General features: G+C 48.5%; 1 protein-coding gene and 1 non-coding gene across 9 annotated transcripts in view; both read right to left on the bottom strand.

The window, feature by feature from the left end:
• Positions 1–1,188: 1,188 nt before the first annotated feature.
• Positions 1,189–1,244, bottom strand: LOC138668308 (U7 small nuclear RNA). Its single transcript, XR_011319134.1, has one exon. It is a non-coding gene; the product is annotated as a U7 small nuclear RNA (small nuclear RNA).
• A 10,411-nt stretch (positions 1,245–11,655) lies between these two features.
• The window catches only part of ATN1 (atrophin 1), a 33,425-nt gene continuing 23,221 nt past the window's right edge, over positions 11,656–21,859 (bottom strand). For 5 of the 8 annotated variants that reach the window (XM_069754164.1, XM_069754166.1, XM_069754167.1 and 2 more), the window contains 5 exons: positions 21,640–21,832; positions 20,633–21,443; positions 20,405–20,548; positions 18,158–18,338; positions 11,656–17,033 (listed from right to left, as the gene is read on the bottom strand). In XM_069754164.1, the coding sequence (XP_069610265.1) occupies positions 17,000–17,033; positions 18,158–18,338; positions 20,405–20,548; positions 20,633–21,443; positions 21,640–21,832 (1,363 nt within the window). In that variant the 3' untranslated portion in view covers positions 11,656–16,999. Of the gene's footprint in view, positions 17,034–18,157; positions 18,339–20,404; positions 20,549–20,632; positions 21,444–21,633; positions 21,833–21,859 lie in introns of all 8 variants that reach the window. The other 3 variants (XM_069754161.1, XM_069754162.1, XM_069754163.1) reach the window with 1 other exon arrangement.

The raw sequence follows: 21,859 nt of genomic DNA, 5'->3' as shown, positions 1-21,859 counted from the left end.
AACTACTCAGGATAGTGTCAGAACTTATGAGAGCCGTAGTGTGACAGCGCCATCTGCTGCCGGGAGGGAGAACTACTCAGGATAGTGTCAGAACTAAGAGAACCGTAGTGTGACAGCGCCCTCTGCTGGCGGGAGGGACAACTACTCAGGATGTGTCAGAACTATGAGAACCGTAGCGTGACAGCGCCCTCTGCTGGCGGGAGGGACAACTACTCAGGATAGTGTCAGAACTAAGAGAGCCGTGGCGTGACAGCGCCCTCTGCTGGCGGGAGGGAGAACTACTCAGGAGAGTGTCAGAACTAAGAGAGCCGTAGCGTGACAGCGCCCTCTGCTGGCGGGAGGGACAACTACTCAGGATGTGTCAGAACTATGAGAACCGTAGTGTGACAGCGCCATCTGCTGGCGGGAGGGAGAACTACTCAGGATAGTGTCAGAACTAAGAGAGCCGTAGTGTGACAGTGCCCTCTGCTGGCGGGAGGGACAACTACTCAGGATAGTGTCAGAACTTAGAGAGCCGTAGCGTGACAGCGCCCTCTGCTGCCGGGAGGGAGAACTACTCAGGATAGTGTCAGAACTAAGAGAGCCGTAGCGTGACAGCGCCCTCTGCTGGCGGGAGGGACAACTACTCAGGATTTGTCAGAACTATGAGAACCGTAGCGTGACAGCGCCCTCTGCTGGCGGGAGGGACAACTACTCAGGATAGTGTCAGAACTAAGAGAGCCGTAGCGTGACAGCGCCCTCTGCTGGCGGGAGGGAGAACTACTCAGGATAGTGTCAGAACTAAGAGAGCCGTAGCGTGACAGCGCCCTCTGCTGGCGGGAGGGAGAACTACTCAGGATAGTGTCAGAACTAAGAGAGCCGTAGCGTGACAGCGCCCTCTGCTGGCGGGACGGACAACTACTCAGGATAGTGTCGGAATAAAGCGAGACAAAGCTATACATCGTCCTCTGGCGGCGAAAGGTAGAACTACAGTTTCATAATGTCATAACTGAGTCTGACCGATGGAAACCCCCCTCTGCTAACAGGAGGTGGGACTACATGGAGCAGTGTGAGCCCTGATTCCGAATAGCATCACTACTGAGAGCGCACATAGGATGAGAGCGCCATCTGCCGCCCGGCAGTAGAATTACATGGAGAGCGTCACTCAGCGCCCAGTGACATCGCCCGTTCTGCTTTTCACCACCAGAGGGCGGCTCCTGTTTCCAGGAACCTTCTAGACAAATAGCAAAAGAGCTATAAAACCTGCAGAAAGATCAGCTGGTCGGGGCCCAGTTCTCCACACAATCTAAACAAGTCATGGCGACTCCGCACCCGCACATGACTGTACATGTGACGCCACATTAGTCTTCACTGAGCCCGGCCGCCATATTCCCGGGACAGAGCCTTACATGTCATATCTTATCTGTATAGCTGCAGCAGGATACTCCCGGAGAAATATGCAGATTCCTGAGCGCTCATTGGTTGAGCAGAGTTGTGGGTGTTCCCTTCTGCCAGCAGAGAAAGGAGGCGTGTCTTCCAGGTTCTGTTGCTAGGAGACGAGTGTGCGGATTCCTGAGGCAGAAGGGCGGGGCCTGTCCTCGTGAGACTCGTTCTCCCGGGGCGGCTGCTGTGTGTGCAGTGCAGTCACAGAGGCCGTCAGTGCAGACAGAGCGCGGCTCCTCTCCCTGCGGCTGAGGCACTACGACTCCCAGCATGCCTGCACTAGTGCTCCCATTCTACTCACAGTCTGTGCTGGTGCATAAACAAGACTGGTACAACTGACAGTCGGGGCAGGATGAGAGTTGTAGTTGCAGCAGATTGGGGAAAAACGACAAAGTCTCTCCGGTACAGACAATAAATATGGGGTCAGACGTCACCAACCTGCGCTGTAAGAATAGGACAAGTCCCGGCAGATCAATATCACCAGCATGTCACCACCACGTCACCAGCCACGCCACGTCACCAGCACCGCCACATCACCAGCCACGCCACGTCACCAGCACCGCCACGTCACCAGCCACGCCACGTCACCAGCATGTCACCAGCACCGCCACATCACCAGCATGTCACCAGCACCGCTACATCACCAGCATGTCACCAGCACCGCCACATCACCAGCACCGCCACATCACCAGCATGTCACCAGCACCGCCACATCACCAGCCACGCCACGTCACCAGCATGTCACCAGCACCGCCACATCACCAGCATGTCACCAGCACCGCTACATCACCAGCATGTCACCAGCACCGCCACATCACCAGCACCGCCACATCACCAGCATGTCACCAGCACCGCCACATCACCAGCATGTCACCAGCACCACCATGTCACCAGCATGTCACCAGCATCGCCACGTCACCAGCACCACCATGTCACCAGCACCGCTACGTCACCCGCCACGTCACCAGCACCGCCACGTCACCAGCATGTCACCAGCACCACCACGTCACCAGCACCACCATGTCACCAGCACCGCTACGTCACCCGCCACGTCACCAGCACCGCCACGTCACCAGCATGTCACCAGCACCACTACTGTAAAAAAGAACCTAGCACTCAACTGATGCTTTAGTGCAGCTTTTATTGTAGTGGTACACAAAAACACAAAACGTAGACACCGCGTCTGTCAGCGCCCTCATCCTTACCAGTCTTCTCAGCGGTACCGCTCCTATCGGGCTCAAGTACAAGACGCTGCCTCTTAATACCTTATGACCCATCGGTCTCTCTTACTATTCTGTAGTACGTTACTGACGAAGGTCCGTAGACTGGACCGAAACGTTTTGTGTACCACTACAATAAAAGCTGCACTAAAGCATCAGTTGAGTGCTAGGTTCTTTTTTACAGTTTATGAAGGTGTGGGAACCTAACCTTAGCACCATCCTTTCCAGTAGTGCACACGGTATATTTTGTGAGACCAGCACCGCTACGTCACCAGCATGTCACCAGCATGTCACCAGCACCACCATGTCACCAGCATGTCACCAGCACCGCCACGTCACCAGCATGTCACCAGCATGTCACCAGCACCACCACGTCACCAGCACCACCATGTCACCAGCACCGCTACGTCACCCGCCGCGTCACCAGCACCACCATGTCACCAGCATGTCACCAGCACCGCTACGTCACCAGCACCACCATGTCACCAGCACCGCTACGTCACCCGCCACGTCACCAGCACCACCATGTCACCAGCATGTCACCAGCACCGCTACGTCACCAGCATGTCACCAGCATGTCACCAGCACCACCATGTCACCAGCATGTCACCAGCACCGCCACGTCACCAGCATGTCACCAGCACCACCACGTCACCAGCACCACCATTTCACCAGTACCGCTACGTCACCCGCCACGTCACCAGCACCACCATGTCACCAGCATGTCACCAGCACCGCTACGTCACCAGCACCACCATGTCACCAGCACCGCTACGTCACCCGCCACGTCACCAGCACCACCATGTCACCAGCATGTCACCAGCACCGCTACGTCACCAGCATGTGACCAGCACCACCAAGTAACCAGCATGTCACCAGCACCGCCACGTCACCAGCATGTCACCAGCACCACCACGTCACCAGCACCACCATGTCACCAGCACCGCTACGTCACCCGCCACGTCACCAGCACCACCATGTCACCAGCATGTCACCAGCACCGCTACGTCACCAGCATGTCACCAGCATGTCACCAGCACCACCATGTCACCAGCATGTCACCAGCACCGCCACGTCACCAGCATGTCACCAGCATGTCACCAGCACCGCTACGTCACCAGCACCACCATGTCACCAGCATGTCACCAGCATCGCCACGTCACCAGCACCACCATGTCACCAGCACCGCTACGTCACCCGCCACGTCACCAGCACCGCCACGTCACCAGCATGTCACCAGCACCACCACGTCACCAGCACCACCATGTCACCAGCATGTCACCAGCATGTCACCAGCACCGCCACGTCACCAGCATGTCACCAGCACCGCCACGTCACCAGCATGTCAACCGCCATATCACCAGCACTGCCACGTCACCCGCACCGCCACGTCACCAGCACCAGCATGTCACCAGCACCGCCACGTCACCAGCACCGCCACATCACCAGCACCACCATGTCACCAGCATGTTACCAGCACCGCCATCTCACCAGCATGTCACCAGCACCGCCACGTCACCAGCACCGCCACGTCACCAGCACCACTATGTCACCAGCATGTCACCAGCACCGCTACGTCACCAGCACCGCCACGTCACCAGTACCACCATGTCACCAGCATGTCACCAGCACTGCCACGTCACCAGCACCACCATGTCACCAGCATGTCACCAGCACCGCCACGTCACCAGCACCGCCACGTCACCAGCACCAGCATGTCACCAGCACCGCCACGTCACCAGCACGCCACATCACCAGCACCACCATGTCACCAGCATGTCACCAGCACCGCTACGTCACCAGCACCGCCACGTCACCAGCACCACCATGTCACCAGCATGTCACCAGCACCGCTACGTCACCAGCACCGCCACGTCACCAGCACCACCATGTCACCAGCATGTCACCAGCACCGCCACGTCACCAGCACCGCCAGGTCACCAGCATGTCACCAGCACCACCATGTCACCCGCCATATCACCAGCACGTCACCAGCACCGCCATGTCACCAGCACCGCCACGTCACCAGCATGTCACCCGCCATATCACCAGCACGTCACCAGCACTGCCACGTCACCCGCACCGCCACGTCACCAGCACCAGCATGTCACCAGCACCGCCACATCACCAGCACCGCCACGTCACCAGCACCACCATGTCACCAGCATGTCAACAGCACCGCTACGTCACCAGCACCGCCACGTCACCAGCACCACCATGTCACCAGCATGTCACCAGCACCGCTACGTCACCAGCACCGCCACGTCACCAGCACTGCCACGTCACCAGCACCACCATGTCACCAGCATGTCAACAGCACCGCTACGTCACCAGCACCGCCACGTCACCAGCACCACCATGTCACCAGCATGTCACCAGCACCGCTACGTCACCAGCACCGCCACGTCACCAGCACCACCATGTCACCAGCATGTCACCAGCACCGCTACGTCACCAGCACCTCCACGTCACCAGCACTGCCACGTCACCAGCACAACCATGTCACCAGCATGTCACCAGCACCGCTACGTCACCAGCACCGCCACGTCACCAGCACCACCATGTCACCAGCATGTCACCTGCACCGCCACGTCACCAGCACCGCCACGTCACCAGCATGTCACCAGCACCGCCACGTCACCAGCATGTCACTCGCCATGTCACTAGTACCACCAAGTCACCAGCACCGCCATGTCACCAGCACCAACACGTCACCAGCATGTCACCAGCACCGCCACGTCACCAGCACCGCCACGTCACCAGCATCACCATGTCACCAGCATGTCACCAGCACCGCCACGTCACCAGCACCACCACGTCACCAGCATGTCACCAGCACCGCCACGTCACCAGCACCACCATGTCACCAGCATGTCACCAGCACCGCCACGTCACCAGCATGTCACCAGCACCGCCACGTCATCAGCATGTCACCAGCACTGCCACGTCACCAGCATGTCACCAGCACCGCCACGTCACCAGCACTGCCATGTCACCAGCACCGCCACGTCACCAGCATTTCACCAGCACCGCCATGTCACCCGCCATATCACCAGCATGTCACCAGCACTGCCCCGTCACCAGCATGTCACCAGCAACGCCACGTCACCAGCACCGCCACGTCACTAGCACCGCCATGTCATCAGCATGTCACCCGCCATATCACCAGCATGTCACCAGCACCGCCACGTCACCAGCATGTCACCAGCACTGCCACGTCACCAGCATATCACCATCATCGCCACGTCACCAGCACCGCCATGTCACCAGCACCGCCATGTCACCAGCACCGCCACGTCACCAGCACCGCCATGTCACCAGCACCGCCACGTCACCAGCACCGCCATGTCACCCGCCATATCACCAGCTTGTCACCAGCACTGCCACATTACCAGCATGTCACCAGCACCGCCACGTCACCAGCATGTCACTAGCACCGCCACGTCACCAGCATATCACCAGCATGTCACCAGCACCGCCACGTCACCAGCATGTCACCTGCTATATCACTAGTACCACCACGTCACCAGCATCGCCATGTCACCAGCACCTCTATGTCATCAGCATGTCACCCGCCATATCACCAGCATGTCACCAGCACCGCCACGTCACCAGCATGTCACCAGCACCGCCACGTCACCAGCATGTCACCCGCCATATCACTAGTACCACCAAGTCACCAGCACCGCCATGTCACCAGCACCACCACGTCCTCAATATGTCACCCGCCATATCACCAGCACGTCACATCATCCGCCATATCATCAGCACTGTCAAGGTGGCCTCATTAATCTGATGGGTCCCTGACCTCCCTGTCCAAATGTGGTTCCAACCAACCCATATGTAGGCTTTAGTTAGAGAGGTGTCCACATTCACCCATGCATACAGACATTAGCCTTTGGTAAGTGTTCACATTTGGACAGGGAGGTCAGGGACCCATCAGATTAATGAGGCCACCTTGACGATGGTTGATGTTCAAAAGCCATTTTGCTATTCATATTTCATGTATTCCATATTAGACATGCTTTGGCACGGTAGAGTGAAACCTTTTTTTGTATATTGTGTATGGAGGTAGCTGCTCCCGGTAGGCACCTATTCACACTTGTTTGGATGTGCCAGTCGTTTTCCTGTCATTTAACCAGCACAGTCACATCATCCGATATTGCTTGAGAAAGCCATCTGGCAAAACGTACGCGTTGGAGCTACTGGTTATTTAGATAGATAGATAGATAGATAGATAGATATAGATAGATATATATATGGTAAATTATCTTTATTTATTTATTCATGTGTGTTTAGAAATCCTGTGTGGTGTCCTTATATATAATCCATGCGGATGTATTCTATTATTATGTAACATCTATTATTTATGCACAAGGGTCACCCAGGTATTCCTTACTCATCTTGATGTTTGTGATTTACTCCATATTATTACTGGACCCATTTTTCTTTTCCTCGTGACTTTCATGTGTGGATCACATTCCCCTTTATAGGTAATTTTATATTCCTAATAATATCCAGTTGTTTTTACATTTTGGTGTCAATAAAAAAGTATTTATTAAATATTGCAGTGTTCATTCACTCTTTTTGTTGCTGTAGATCTCTTCTGGTGAATATTCACTAGGACTATATACCCATAGTGGATTACATGATAGTTGTTTATTCTACATTTATCATTATTACACTTGATGCGTTTTCACCCATGCAGACAACTTATCCAGATTGTTGTGTAATATGATACGGTCATGCTCAGTGTTTGTTATCCTACCTTGTTTTGTGTTATTAGCAAAGACTTTACCACCAATCCCATCCACGTGGTTATCAGTGCTGAACCTTTTGGTCCCCACTACTCCCAGTACAGATCCTTATGGTCCCCACTACTCCCAGTACGAATCCTTTTGGTCCGCACTGCTCCAAGTACTGATCATTGTGGTCCTTACTCAGGTCTGGCTTCACCACCCAGCGCACTCGGGTAAGTTCCAGGGCACTGGACAAACAGGGTGTCCCACTTGCCATTGGGGACACCAGCATGCTATGGGGCCCATGAATCGGGGGAACCCGGTGCCAGTGCTGCATTCCCGCATCTTCGGCATCTTCAGTGTCTTCTGACTCTCTGTGGCGTCTCAGGGTAGAGGGCGCGATTACATCGCTACAGCGCACCCTCTGCCGAGCAGTGCAGAGTGCCAGAATACACAGAGGAGACTGGAGCTGCGGGGAACAAGGAGAGGTGAGTATTTGATTATTTATTTATGTATGGAACACTTTATGGGGCCATTATACTGTATAAAACATATGGGGCCATTATATATTGTATAGGACATTATATGGGGCCATTATATGCTGTATGAAGCAATATATGGGGCCATTATATAGTATTTGAAGCATTATTTAGGGCCATTATACTATATGGAGCATTATATGAATCCCATTATACTGTATGTAGCATTATATGGGGTCATTAAAACTATATGGTGCAATATATGGGGCCCAATAAACTGTAAGGAGCATTATATGGGGCCGATTATTCTGTATGGAGCATTATATGGGGCTCATACTGTATGGAGCAATATATGGGGCCCATACTACTGATTGGAGGACTCTGTGGTGCCCATTACACTGTATGGAGGATTTTGTGGTGTCCATGATACTGTATAGAGGACTATGTGGTGCCCAAAATACTGCATTGAGGACTAAGTGGTGTACATAATACTGTATGGAGGACTATGTGGTGTCCATAATACTGTATGGAGTACTATGTGGTGTACATAATACTGTATGGAAGACTATGTGGTGCCCATAATACTGTATTCAGGACTATGCGGTGCCCATAATACTGTATGGAGGACTATATGGTGCCCATAATACTGTATGGAGGACTATGTGGTGTCCATAATACTGTATGGAAGACTACGTGGTGCCCATAATACTGTATGGAAAACTACGTGGTGCCCATAATACTGTATAGAGGACTATACTATCCGGTCTAAAATGAAAAGTCTGCAGTCACTATGTGGCACACTATGAGGCCCGTGAGTCAGGTGAGCGTGGGCCAGCCCTGGCACCGGCCCTTCACAAATACAAGTAGCTCCAGTATCTTCAGACTTGCTGTGACATCATCATCATGCATAGGGCACGATGATGTCACCACCGTGTGCCCTCTGGCGAGCAGTGCAGAGTGTCAGAAGACACTGGGAGACTGGACCTGCGAAGAATGAGGAGAGGTGAGTATTTGATTTTTTTTCTTTTATGTATGGAGCACTATATGGGGCCTTTATTCTGTAGGGATCAATATATGGGGTCATTATACTGTATTGAGCATTATATGGGGTTCATTATAGCATATTGAGCAATACTGTAGATGCGGCCCATAATAGTGTATGGAGCAATATATGGGGCCCACAATAGTGTATAGAGGACTATGTGGTGCCCATAATACTGTATGGAAGGCTATGTGGTGCCCATAATACTGTATGGAATTCTATGTGGTGCCCATAATACTGTATGGAAGGCTATGTGGTGCCCATAATACTGTATGGAAGGCTATGTGGTGCCCATAATACTGTATGGAAGACTATGTGGTGCCCATAATACTGTATGGAAGGCTATGTGGTGCCCATAATACTGTATGGAAGGCTATGTGGTGCCCATAATACTGTATGGAAGACTATGTGGTGCTCATAATACTGCATGGAAGGCTATGTGGGGCCCATAATACTGTATGGAAGGCTATGTGGTGCCCATACTACTGTATGGAAGGCTATGTGGTGCCCATAATACTGTATGGAAGGCTATGTGGTGCCCATAATACTGTATGGAAGACTATGTGGTGCCCATAATACTGTATGGAAGGCTATGTGGTGCCCATAATACTGTATGGAAGGCTATGTGGTGCGCTGCAAGGATTTCTGAGCTATTGTAGAATTTACAATATATATCACTTATGTAATGAAAGAAGTACAGTAAGTGAAATCTTTGGCATTGTACTATACCTATATTTCTTATCTGTGCATGAATCATGTTATGTGTTAAAGGGGCGGGCCCACTGAGACTCTTTGGCCTACGGTCCACAATACCTTGAACTGGCCCTGTTCTTACTGCTCCCAGTACTGATCCTTGTGGTCCCCACTGCTCCCAGTATAGATCCTTGTGATCCCCCCTACCCCAGTACTCATTCTTTTGGTCTCCACTGCTCCTAATATAGACCTTGTGAGTCCCACTACTCTCAGTACTGATCCTTGTTGTCCACACTGCTCCCAGTATAGATTTGTGTGGTCCCTACTGCTCACCACATAGATCTGTATGGTCCCAACTGCTCCCAGTACATATGATTATAGTTCCCACTGCTCCCAGTACAGATCCTTGCGGTCCCCACTGCTCCCAGTACAGATCCTTGTGATCCTCACTGTTTTCAGTACTGATCCATATGATTCCCACTGCTCCCAGTACAGATCCTTGCGGTCCCCATTGCTCCCAGTACAGATCCTTGTGATCCTCACTGTTTTCAGTACTGACCAATATGATTCCCACTGCTCCTAGTACAGATCCTTGTGGCTCCCCCTGCTCCCAGTACAGATCCTTGTGATTCCCACTGCTCCCAGTACAGATCATTGTGGTCTCCCACAGTTCCCAGTCCAGATCCTTGTAATTCCCACTGCTCCCAGTACAGATCCTTGTGATCCTCACTGCCTTCAGTACTGATCTGTATGATTCCCACTGCTCCCAGTACAGATCCTTGTGTCGCCCTCTGCTCCCATTACAGATGCTTGTGATTCCCACTGCTCCCAGTACAGATCATTGTGGTCCCCCACTGCTCCCAGTCCAAATCCTTGTAATTCCCACTGCTCCCAGTCCAGATCCTTGTGGTCCCCCATTGCTCCCAGTCCAGATCCTTGGAATTCCCACTGCTCCCAGTCCAGATCCTTGTGGCTTCCTCTGCTCTCAGTACAGATCCTTGTGATTCCCACTGCTCCCAGTACAGATCCTTGTGGTCCCCCACTGCTCCCAGTCCAAATCCTTGTAATTCCCACTGCTCCCCGTACAGATCCTTGTGGTCCCCCATTGCTCCCAGTCCAGATCCTTATAATTCCCATTGCTCCCAGTACAGATACTTGTGATTCCCATTTCTCCCAGTACAGATCATTGTGATTCCCATTGCTCCCAGTACAGATACATGTGATTCCCCTTGCTCCCAGTACAGATCCTTGTGATTTCTAGTACAGATCCTTGTGGTTCCCACTGCTCCTTGTGGTCCCCCACTGCTCCCAGTACAGATCCCTGCGATTCCCATTTCTGTCTGTCTCCCATTTAGAGAACGTACCTTTTATGACGACACTTTGTTTCCTGTCATTTATCCAATTCCTTACCCATCTGCGTATAGAAGTCCCAGTCCTTGCTTGTGGAGCTTCAGTATAAGGCTGTTATGTGGTACAGGTTGAAATGCCTTAATAAAGTCCAGATAAATCACATCAGCTGCATTAACAACATCCAGGTTTCCTCTTAGAAACCCAACATGGTGGTAAGACACGACCTATCTTTCATGAATCCGTGCTGGTTGTCAGTTATTATATTATTCTCTGTAATATATTTCTGCAGGTCATCCCTTATGATGTCCTCAAAAACTTTGCACACTACTGATGTCAGGCTTACTGGATCTACCTTCTTACCTTTCTTACATAGTCGGTACCACGCGAGCGTCCTCCAATCCTGTGGCACCACCGCTGTTACAAGAGAGTCTAAGGATATGAGATACAGCGATCTATCAATTACTGAGCTCAGCTCCCCCAGTATCCGTGGATGAATGTCATCTGGACCGGGAGATTTGTCATTATTTAATTAGCTTAGACACAGCCTTACTTCTCCTTGTGTTAGTTATATCTGTCTTTCTGAATGATGTCCATCAGATTTTTTTTTTTTGCATTAATATATTGGAGGTTTGGAATTATTATTTCAGAATCGAAAATAATTATTTAGTTTTTCTACAAATTTCACACACAAAAAAAACCCTCACCACATATAGAGTGTAAGTGCCTTTTCACTTTATTCCAACCCCCCCCCTCCGCGCGTTACACCGCTGGCCGTGCAGAGTCATCGTGCAAAGGCGCAAGAGGAGGCGGAGAGTACAAAAGGGGTGGGGCTTGGGTGGATGAAGGAGTGTAATATCCATATATATTTGTACAGTTATATTCCATAGACTCTCGCTCTCCCCCATCTCTCTCTCGCTCTCACAAACATATGTACATATACGAGGCCACACCCATATGTACAAATACACACACGTCTCTCAGATATAAATACAGGGTTTACGATCACGCTCTCTACTTACATACGTCATTTATAAAATGAGGAGTAGAGAAGGTTTATAGGTTTTACTTCATAGCTGAATATAGGAAAGCCTCTCATCCATAGGTGGAGATGATGAACATCGCATACGTATATACGTCCAAGCTCTCGCCATCATTTTTCATCCGTATACATTTGCACTAAAGTAAAAGAAAATACATCAAAGGACCAAAACATTAAAGGACTGGACATTTGTATGGAAATTTTTATATATTGGGCTAGACCTGTGGAGGGGCATTAAAGCATGTTTGTACTGTAGGTCCAGATCAATGGACCTTCCCAAGGACAATCCCTTCTGCAATAGAAATTCCGGTGTGGTTCTTCTTCAAAGTAGATCTGTCACCAGATATTACGATAACAATGCCATACATTATTAAACAGATCTCATAGACCCAGTGAGGCTGGTGTACTTGCTTTTAAAAATTCCCATCAGATTATCCGTTTCAATAAAGGTAAGCATTTTTTCTAGTCCAGTTAGATCTGGACTCCTAAAATGTTAACTTTAATATTACGCACAAAGCTTTCAACAAAGGATTGTGTAATCCATTCTAACATGGATTTCCAAAGTAAGTCCACCGGCATCATCAAGTCTAACAAAAAAAATTTATTTAATAATGTCAAATGCTGATATTGTGCAATGTGGTGACATAGAAAATATTTATTCCTATCACTCATTAATTCAATAAGGCATAAGAGGGTCTTTAATTACCACCAATAGGTGGCCTTTATAAAGGGCGAAAAGATTTATGTACCTGGAAATGAGAAGAGGGGGTCCTCAACCAAGACCATATTTGTTGATTTCCCTTCCCTCATATGTAGGGGAAAGGGAGTTCAGCAAGTAGTCACTTTTTTGGTCCACTATGTAGTAACCTCTTCTAAATACGTATGGAATAAACCCCACCTCTTTGTCCAAGGCTTAAAAAATAATAAATACTTTGAAAAAAATTACCAAAATATTGTGTCATTTACGAAAAACATAAATTATGCTAAAAGTGCGATATAAATATGTCATGTCACGTTCAGTAAAGCCCCAACCCCCTTTCACGAGGGTTTGCTTTTGTCACTGAGTATCTCAGATCTCAAAACTGGAGATATAAATCCATCAACTTCAGAGGTTTCCAGCGATGGAAGGGCCAGAGCAGCGGGTATCCTATGCGAGCACCAAGGCCCATTCATTCTCAGAACTAGAGTGTTGCTACACGTGGTTGGCAATTTTCTTACGAATAAATTTAAAAAAAAAATCTGATTACTAATGCAAGGTCAAAGAAGGAAAAGTTTGGAGTTAAAAGGTACCAAGATATTTTTCCTCTTCTTTGCTGTCAGACAACGTCAAACCAGCATTGAGGTTCACGCTAAGTATCTATAGATACGTACACTGCTAATCAGATATTGGTAAGAAGATTATTAATTATTTTAAAAAATCTGATTGTTAATGCTGGGTCGGAGAAGGAAAGGTTTGGAGTCAAAAGGACAACGTCAAATCAGCTTTGAGGTTCACGCTAAGTAGTTATAGATGAATACACTATTAATCAGATATTGATAAGAATACTGCTCTTAAAAAAAAATCTGATTAGTAACGCAGAAATCCCTATATATATACTTCCAGCCTCTGAAACGTTCCTTCTTAAGGGCCCCATACACATTAGATTCAGGCTGAACCGGAAGATACCGCCAACAGTCTAATGTAAATGGAGACCTCCTGACTCTCCCCATGATAAATTATGTCGGGGGGAGACAATAATCTGTCACGACCAATTCCGGACTGCGGATCCTTTTGTTCTCTATGCGATACGCCACCAGAGATGGCTGAAAGCTCCTCTCTCGTAGAGAACACAGCAGCTGTTTACAGGAGAAAACGATCGGTAGAACAGGAATTTTACATTACTCAGATATTAAGAAGAATTATTTCTAACCTGAAAGCCTGAGAATGGGCAGGCTTAGAATAATCTGATGAATAACACAGAACGAGATACTGATCTGAGGTAGACTGGTTGCTATGGATACACGTCCAGCCGTTCTTTCTTAGATTGTCTCGTTCTGCCCTATTAATCAGATTTCATTCAAAATACAACTAATTTTAAGAATAATTTGATTAACGATACAAAAATAATTGGGCATCTGAGACAGACCGGTTGCTATGGGTACACATCCATCCTTTTATACAGTTTTTATCAAATAATATTGAGAAAATGTGTCTCTGACCTCAGTTAATAGAAGGGGCAGGATGGCTAATACCACATTTGCCCCTCTCTCCTTCTGCCCTGCTAATCAGATTTTGGTAAAAACACTCTTCATTTTTGGAATAATCTGATTAATAAGGCACAGAGATGTGGATCTGAGACAGACTGGTTGCTATGGATACACTGCGAGGGCTAAGACTTACTTGTGGGGGTCAGGCAACAGATTTGGTTTTTCTCAGGGGAAAAAAATGAAATATTTACTTCTATAGAACATCTATAGATAGATAATATTGGAAGGGAAAAATACAGCGGTCATGAACTGCAGAAGGCAAATCCACAGATATAATCTATACGCGGGGTTCAAATATATGTATATACAACCAAGAAAAACGTCAGCCATACCCGGTATATACATAAAAATATATACGTACACACTCACTTTACCCTAAAAATGTCGTTCTCATTATATACAGGTATACATTACTCTCTTATAGACTTGCGCTAATATATATACAAAGTGACAAGAAGGGGCCATCCTCGCTCACATACGGGTATATACAAGGTCAACTAGAGTCACGCACACCTATATATATGTACATCCATACACGGGTATATACAGACTCCGGGCCAACCAGGTACACGGGTAACGTTTTAGTTCAACTGACCAATCAACTAATTGTTCCATAATGATGTCATCGTCCCAATGATTAGCGGGGACAAATGACATCATAGGGAAGCTGACCATAAAGAGTTAATGGTTACCCATTCGTGGTCTAAAATATATACGTTGATCTGAACTACCTGATAGAAAGTCTGACCTTGTTGCCCATAGCAACCAGTCAGGACTAAACTTCCATTTTTTAAGCTCTGATTGGTCTCTTTGAGAACCACTGGGTCTGTTGACATGCCCTTGTGAAATAGATCTACCTAAAATGATCGATATTCATAAATGTAAAATGTAATTGTAAAATGGTTGTTGTTGGGAACAGTTTACAAAATGGCGACCAGACACAGTAGGCTTCATTTATCAAAACTGGTTGAGGCCCATAGCAACCAATCACAGTGCAGCTTTCAATTAACCACAGCTAGTTTAGAAATGAAACCTAAGCCCTGATTGGTTGCCTTCGGTAGCAAAGACAGTCTTTCCTTTACACAGTTTTGATAAATGAGGCCAGCTGTGTCCAGCAGCCATTTTGTAAACTGTCCTCAACAAGTACACACAGCGGGCTGTAATTATCAAACTTTCTAAAATAAAGACTGTCTTCGAAGTTGATAGCAACCAATAAGGGCTCAGCTTTCATTTTGAAAACAGCTGTTTTAAAATTAAAGCTGCGCAGTAATTGGTTACATTGGATAAATGAGGCCCGCTGTGTGTAGCAGCCATTTTGTTAATTCAGATAGCAATAGCAACTCCTTTCCCAATCTGTAGTCGATGTAATAATAAGAATATTAGCAAATACCTCCAATTAAAAATGTAGTATATGCAGGGCATTTCAGTAGCTTAGGAATTCATGGTTATGACCACTAGCAATTAACTGTCACTATATAAGTGGTCGTAACCATGGATACCTAAGCGGCTACAATGCGCTGCACATGGGGTAAGAGGCATAGCGAATCTGGAAAACTATACCACATTTCTAATTGTAGGTATTTGCTAATATTATTTCTATTACACCTACTACATATTGAGATAGAATCTTGGAGATGGGAATACCCCTTTAAGGCAGCCATTTTGTCATATGTTGCATTCATTTAAGGATGGCAGCCATTTTAGGTACAAAGTGTCTCACAAGTAACAATATTAGGGGGCGTTTTTGCTACAAAGTGAAGATATAAAAAAATATATATATATTTTGGTATGGAAGTCATAGAGTTAAAACAGGACCGAGACATAGGAACGGCACCAGCTTTTGTGATAAAATGGCCGCTGTCGTGTTGTAATTGCGTTTCCCATCGGTCAGGTGACCTTTCCCGCCATCTGTGTACCTGTGCCTCAGCGCGACAACTCAATTATAATATCAGACAGACAGACGGACGCGTGCGGGGGAGAGCCGAGCTCAGTCACATCCAGACGAACAATTAGTGACACATTACATACAAAAAAAAAATCATGTCCATTAGATGTCAGGATTATGGAGCAAGCGGTCTCTGTGTATAACTACGTGGTCTCACTATTGCAGGATGTCTCTCTGCGGGGAAGGAAATCTCTATGTGTGTCTGTCACGTAAAAGGAATCTCGCTGATACTATCCTATGACGTCTCTTTTCACATAGGAAGTGTCTCTTTTGCAGAAGGCATTGGCCTCTGTCACAAGTGCTGCCGTCAGTCGTGGGGCTGTCTCTACAGAAGTGCTCACAGTGTACTTCCCGCGAGAGGGTCACGGACTGTCACAGGATGTCTCCGGTGTTACAGGACGTTTCTTTCTACATAAGGATCTCAATATGCTCAAGGTGTGGTGCGTCAGTGGCTGTCTCACTGTCATGGGGATCTATATTCCCAGGAGGATCGCTCTCTGAGGAGAATCGCTCTCTGAGGAGAATCGGGGGCATTGTTTTCCACATGTTGTCTCACTCTCACGAGATGTCACGGATACAGTATGTCTCTTGGCACAGATTCGGTATCCAGGAGTATCTTTCATACAGTCTCCAAAACTTTATGGAAGCATGTCTCTCTTGCTACCATCTTTTGGGATTTTTTTTTTTCTTTTTCTTTTTGGTCGCGATAAATATTACTCCCTTTTCGGGCAGCAGAGTCACATGTCTGGAGCTGTGATGTCATCCTGTCTCGTCCAATCAGAAGCTTGCGATGAGCGAGATGACCTCTGACGTCATAACTTCATTACAACGTTTTATCAGTTTCTTTCTTCAAGTGACTGTAAAAAGCATGGTACAAGCTTTAAAAACAATTTTTTTTTTTTTTTTTTTAGTTTCTGCACCTACTTTTTGGAAAAATCTGATTAATAAGGCAGACGGAAGGAATGATCTGATGGCGGCGGATTTTCCTTCTCTGTCGTTACTGTCAGTAATAATTCAGCTAAAAAAATCTTCATTATCGGAGATAGGCTGATTACCATGAAAAAAAAGAAAGGGCAAGTACCGGCATCACCACCAAACAGACCTGGGCAGATATCAATGCCCACTGGCTGGCCCATGGTGGTCTGAATATACATTCTTTATACTGGGGAAGCTGGCGTTGGAGGAGGGTAAATTGTGACTCTGACCTGCACCGGCCCATCCCTGACAAGTGCCCATGACATCTGTCCAAATGTCCATTGGCGACATTCACCACACATGTAGGGGCACAGTGTATGAGTAAAGAGGGCTCAGGAGGTGAACACCCTCCAAACCATGTGGGTGCCGGTGGGCGCTAGCTCCGATCATAGCAGTTTAACCTCTTAAGCTCCACGGTAATTCATGCCCACGGCATTTAAGAGGTTTGAAATGTTGGAAGAGTGTTCCTTCTGATGACTGTCGACACCAGGGGAGGACTTGGAGTCAAATTCAGCCCTGGCATTTGAAAGCACATAGACCCATGTTGTTCCTCCCCTTGTTGCTCCATTTCAACTGCACCCTGATGACGCTGATACTGTTCACAGTATAGCAAACAATGCAGCCCACGACCGGACCAGCCCATCTGGCATTTGCCAGAATTGCCAGATGGCCAGTCCGGCCCTGGTCATGGCTCATGGAAGGGGCGGACAGAAGTAATGCAAATGTGAAGAGGGGCTCAATGGGACTCTATAGAAATCTGGAGCCAGCCCTGCCGGGGGTCCACGTATATTTGGACCACCCCCTTCTAGTATTAACCTGATTTTTGGAAATCTGAGTATAGGTGGATAGCCTCTTTAACAGGCAGAACTTGATGAGGAATTCATCACTTTTATCATTTATTAAGTAGTACAGTGATAACTCCCAATACCCACCTGTCAGACCTATTTCCATGTGATAATATGGAAACGTGTTTTTTTTTTTAGGCTCCTGGATCCAAACGACTCACCTGTAATAGTCTTCTTGTCCAGGAAGGGGTACTCCCTGCAGAGGGTGATGGGCCTGCAGCCAGTGCTGCTGCTCCAGGGCCAGGCGCTGAAGCTCTGCAGACTGAGCGTGCATGGCCTGTAACTGGTGAGCGGCTGAGAGCGGGGCGGAAAGAGCCGAAGGGAGGTCTCTGTAAGGAGAGGCTGGTGGGGTTAAAAAAAAAAACAATATAAAGGTCAGTAATAAGATTTTTCTCCTCTTGGTGTTATTGGCACATGGGGATATTTGCACTCAAGGGACAATAACCTACTTGAGAAAACATCGCTGGAACAGAGTCAGTCCGGGAGCTGAGTATCTGAGGCATTTTAGCAGTTAAGATGGGGTTGCCCAGTAGTCAACCCCTTGAAATTGATCTCTAAGACCTGACTGGGCAGGTGTCCTTTCATTTACAAATCCTCATCAGAATGGCTCAAATGTCCAATTATTTAAATAAGCTTTCAGTCCAGCTAGAGAGTGAGAGAGCTCATCAGTCTAACGTATTCAGTCTCCGCCCACCTATTCTGACTGACAGCTACAGCTTGAACTGAACAGTGTGAGATCTCAGCAGCAGCAGCAAGGAGGAGGAACACTGAGGAACTGTCAATCAGGCTGGGTGTGCAGAGATTTAGACACAGCAGATATGAGGGACACTGTGGAGCTGTCAACAAGACTAGATGGATGGAGATTCAGTTTCATCAGGGAGGAGGGACACTGAGGAACTGTCAATCAGTCTAGGTGGGCAGAGATTTAGGGGTAGCAAGGAGGAGGGACACTGAGGAGCTGTCAATCAGGCTAGGTGGGCAGAGATTCAGCCACAGCAGGTATGAGGGACACTGTGGAGCTGTCAATAAGACTAGATGGATGGAGATTCAGTTTCATCAGGGAAATGGGACACTGTGGAGCTGTCAACCATGCTAGGTGTGCAGAGATTTAGCAGCAGCAAGGAGGAGGGACACTGTGGAGCTGTCAATCAGGCTAGGTGTGCAGAGATTCAGCAGCAGCAGGGAGGAGGTATACTAAGGAACTGTCAATCAGGCTAGGTGTGCAGAGATTCAGCATCAGCAGGTATGAAGGACACTGTGGAGCTGTCAATCAGGCTAGGTGGATGGAGATTCCGCTTCATCGGGGAGGAGGGACACTGAGGATTTGCAAATCAAGCAAGATGAGCAGATATTTAGCAGCAGGGAAGAGGAAACCTGAGCAATCTCAATCAGGATAGGTGGATGGAGATTTAACAGCAGCAGGGAGGAGGGATACTGAGGAGCTGCCAATAAGACGGTGTGGGGGGACATCCAGCTTCAGCAGGGAGAAGGGATACCGAGGAGCTGTCAATCAGATGGTGTGGGGGAACACTCAGCATCAGCAGGGAGGAGGGATACTGAGGAGTTGTCAATCAAACGGTGTGGGGGGACACTCAGTACAGCAGGGAGGAGGGATACCGAGGAGCTGACAATCAGAAGGTATGGGGGGACACTCAGCTTCAGCAGGGAGGAGGGATACTGAGGAGTTGTCAATCAAACGGTGTGGGGGACACTCAGTACAGCAGGGAGGAGGGATACTGAGGAGCTGACAATCAGAAGGTGTGGGGGGACACTCAGCTTCAGCAGGGAGGGGGGAAACTGAGGAGTTGTCAATAAAGTGGGTGGGTAGAGATTCAGCAACTGCAGGAAAAAAACTAAACTGAGGAGCTGTCAATCAGGCAAGGTGGGCAGACTTTCAGTTCCAGATGAGGACAGACTCTGCAGAGATGTCAATCACATAGGTGAGCAGAGAATAAGTTTCAACTTTCAGGTAGGATTATGCAACCATTTCTTCGTGGATTTTCACAACAAGTATAGCAGCCTCATCAGGTCTAAGAGATTTATTTAATGATGTATGCAGGATGTAATGTAAGATCTAGTGACCGATAAGCTTTAATATGTAAAATATATTAGTATACTTGTGTGCCCTAAGAACAGACAGCCCATGGGGTCCATTGCAGGGTGTAATCTTATGTGCTCATGTCTGTCATGGACCACGGCTATCGGAGGGCCGGGATTGGCTGTAGAGCAGGAGTTTTGATCTCAGAACAGGAGCGGTTAGCATCAATATTAGAAGACATCCCTGCAGTTTGAGGGGGTTTGGAGCTTTGTATGATATAAACAGATACAACCATTATAAAGAAATACTGGGAAATTAGGCAGCTTATTTCACCCAAGGGAGAACTGGAAATCAAGGCTGTAGCACTTACCAAATATCTGCTGTCGGAGGACATCGCTATCATGCAGAGGGTGAGGAATCAGGGGATTTTGGAGGGCGGCTGCCTGGTACGGGATCCGTGTCAGGTGGGAACCTGACGTGAGTGGATCCATCAGTGGGTGCACGGCGGCAGAAGCTGTGGATGTAAATGGGGAAAGTTTTTGAAAGTCTGGACAATGATTATTATTTCTGAGCAGAAAGCCAGGACCGTTGGACTTACCTGCATGTATAGCGTCCTGCTGGTGTAAGTGTAGGTGTGAGTGGATGTGGGAATGCTGGTGATGATGCGGGGTAACGTTCAACATTTGGAGTCTGGTCAAGGGGTCACCACTTAGTGCAGCCACTCTCTCTGCGTGCTGTCGTTCTGCGGCCAGTCGTTCAGCGTAGGAGAGCTCCCCTCGGGCCCCTCCAGCTGCTCCTGCGCCTCCGGGTCCACCTCCAGGCCCTGCTCCTGCGGCCCCCAGAACCATCCTCTCCCTCTCCAGGGCATGTGCGTGAGAATGCTGCCCATGGTGGTACTGGAAGGCGTGGTGCAATCCCATTTGTGGAGGGACACCAGCACTAGAGGGAGGTGGTTGTGGAGGGGGTTGGTGATGTGGTGGTGGAGGCAGGGAAAGTGTAGCTGCATGAATAGGATCTAGCTCTCCTGGTTTCATTTCATACCCAGGTTTTAGCCTTTCTCGCAGCTCCCTTTCTGCCCTGGTAGGGTCACTGGCGAACACAGCGGGCAAATTGTATGCAAGGAGCGGATCTCCGAGCGGCAAATAGAATGGGTGGTGAGGAGGGTGGCCATGTTGAGGTGCTCTCCCAGCTGGTGAAAGTACATGAGGGCGAGCGTATTCACTTAAGGTACGAAGAGCAGGCGTGTCAGGTCCTAAATAAGGAGGGACAGCAGCTACGGTTCCGGGGGGCTCAAAGTGAGGTGGACGAGGTGGGGCAGATGATGGAGAAGGTAAAGCCAAAGAGGGATGGTGATGAGGGGGCTGAGGACACAGCTGAGGACAGTCGTGAGACCGAGACTCCAATTTTTGCTAAAATATAAAAGAAGAAAGAGAAATACAAGATTACCGCATTATATTTGTAGTCTCAATCATGGCACCAGATTTTGGGCAAATTAGAAAACCAGCTAGTTCTCCTGCCATGACTATTGGAGCTCTCTTACTGTGGCTAATGGCTGGGGAATGGTAAACTAAGAAGCAATGTTTTGAGCAATGGACGCACCCTTACCACGTTCCTCTCCAGTTCACGTTCACGCTCACGCTCTCGGTCACGTTCCTCTCGGGCCCTCTGCTCGCTTTCCCGTCGCGCTCTCTCTATCTGCTCCGTTCGCTTCTTCGAAAGCTTTGACCCTTCCAAGGGCACAAAATACAAATCGGTCCGGCAGCAGGAATTGTAGCCTCGATCCAGGTGTTTGTTAAACCTGTAGAGGCATGAAGCATGATTATCT

The sequence above is a fragment of the Ranitomeya imitator genome, chromosome 2 (assembly GCF_032444005.1).
Source record: "Ranitomeya imitator isolate aRanImi1 chromosome 2, aRanImi1.pri, whole genome shotgun sequence".
NCBI lineage: Eukaryota > Metazoa > Chordata > Amphibia > Anura > Dendrobatidae > Ranitomeya > Ranitomeya imitator.
This window is presented reverse-complemented; position numbering and strand designations above follow the sequence as displayed.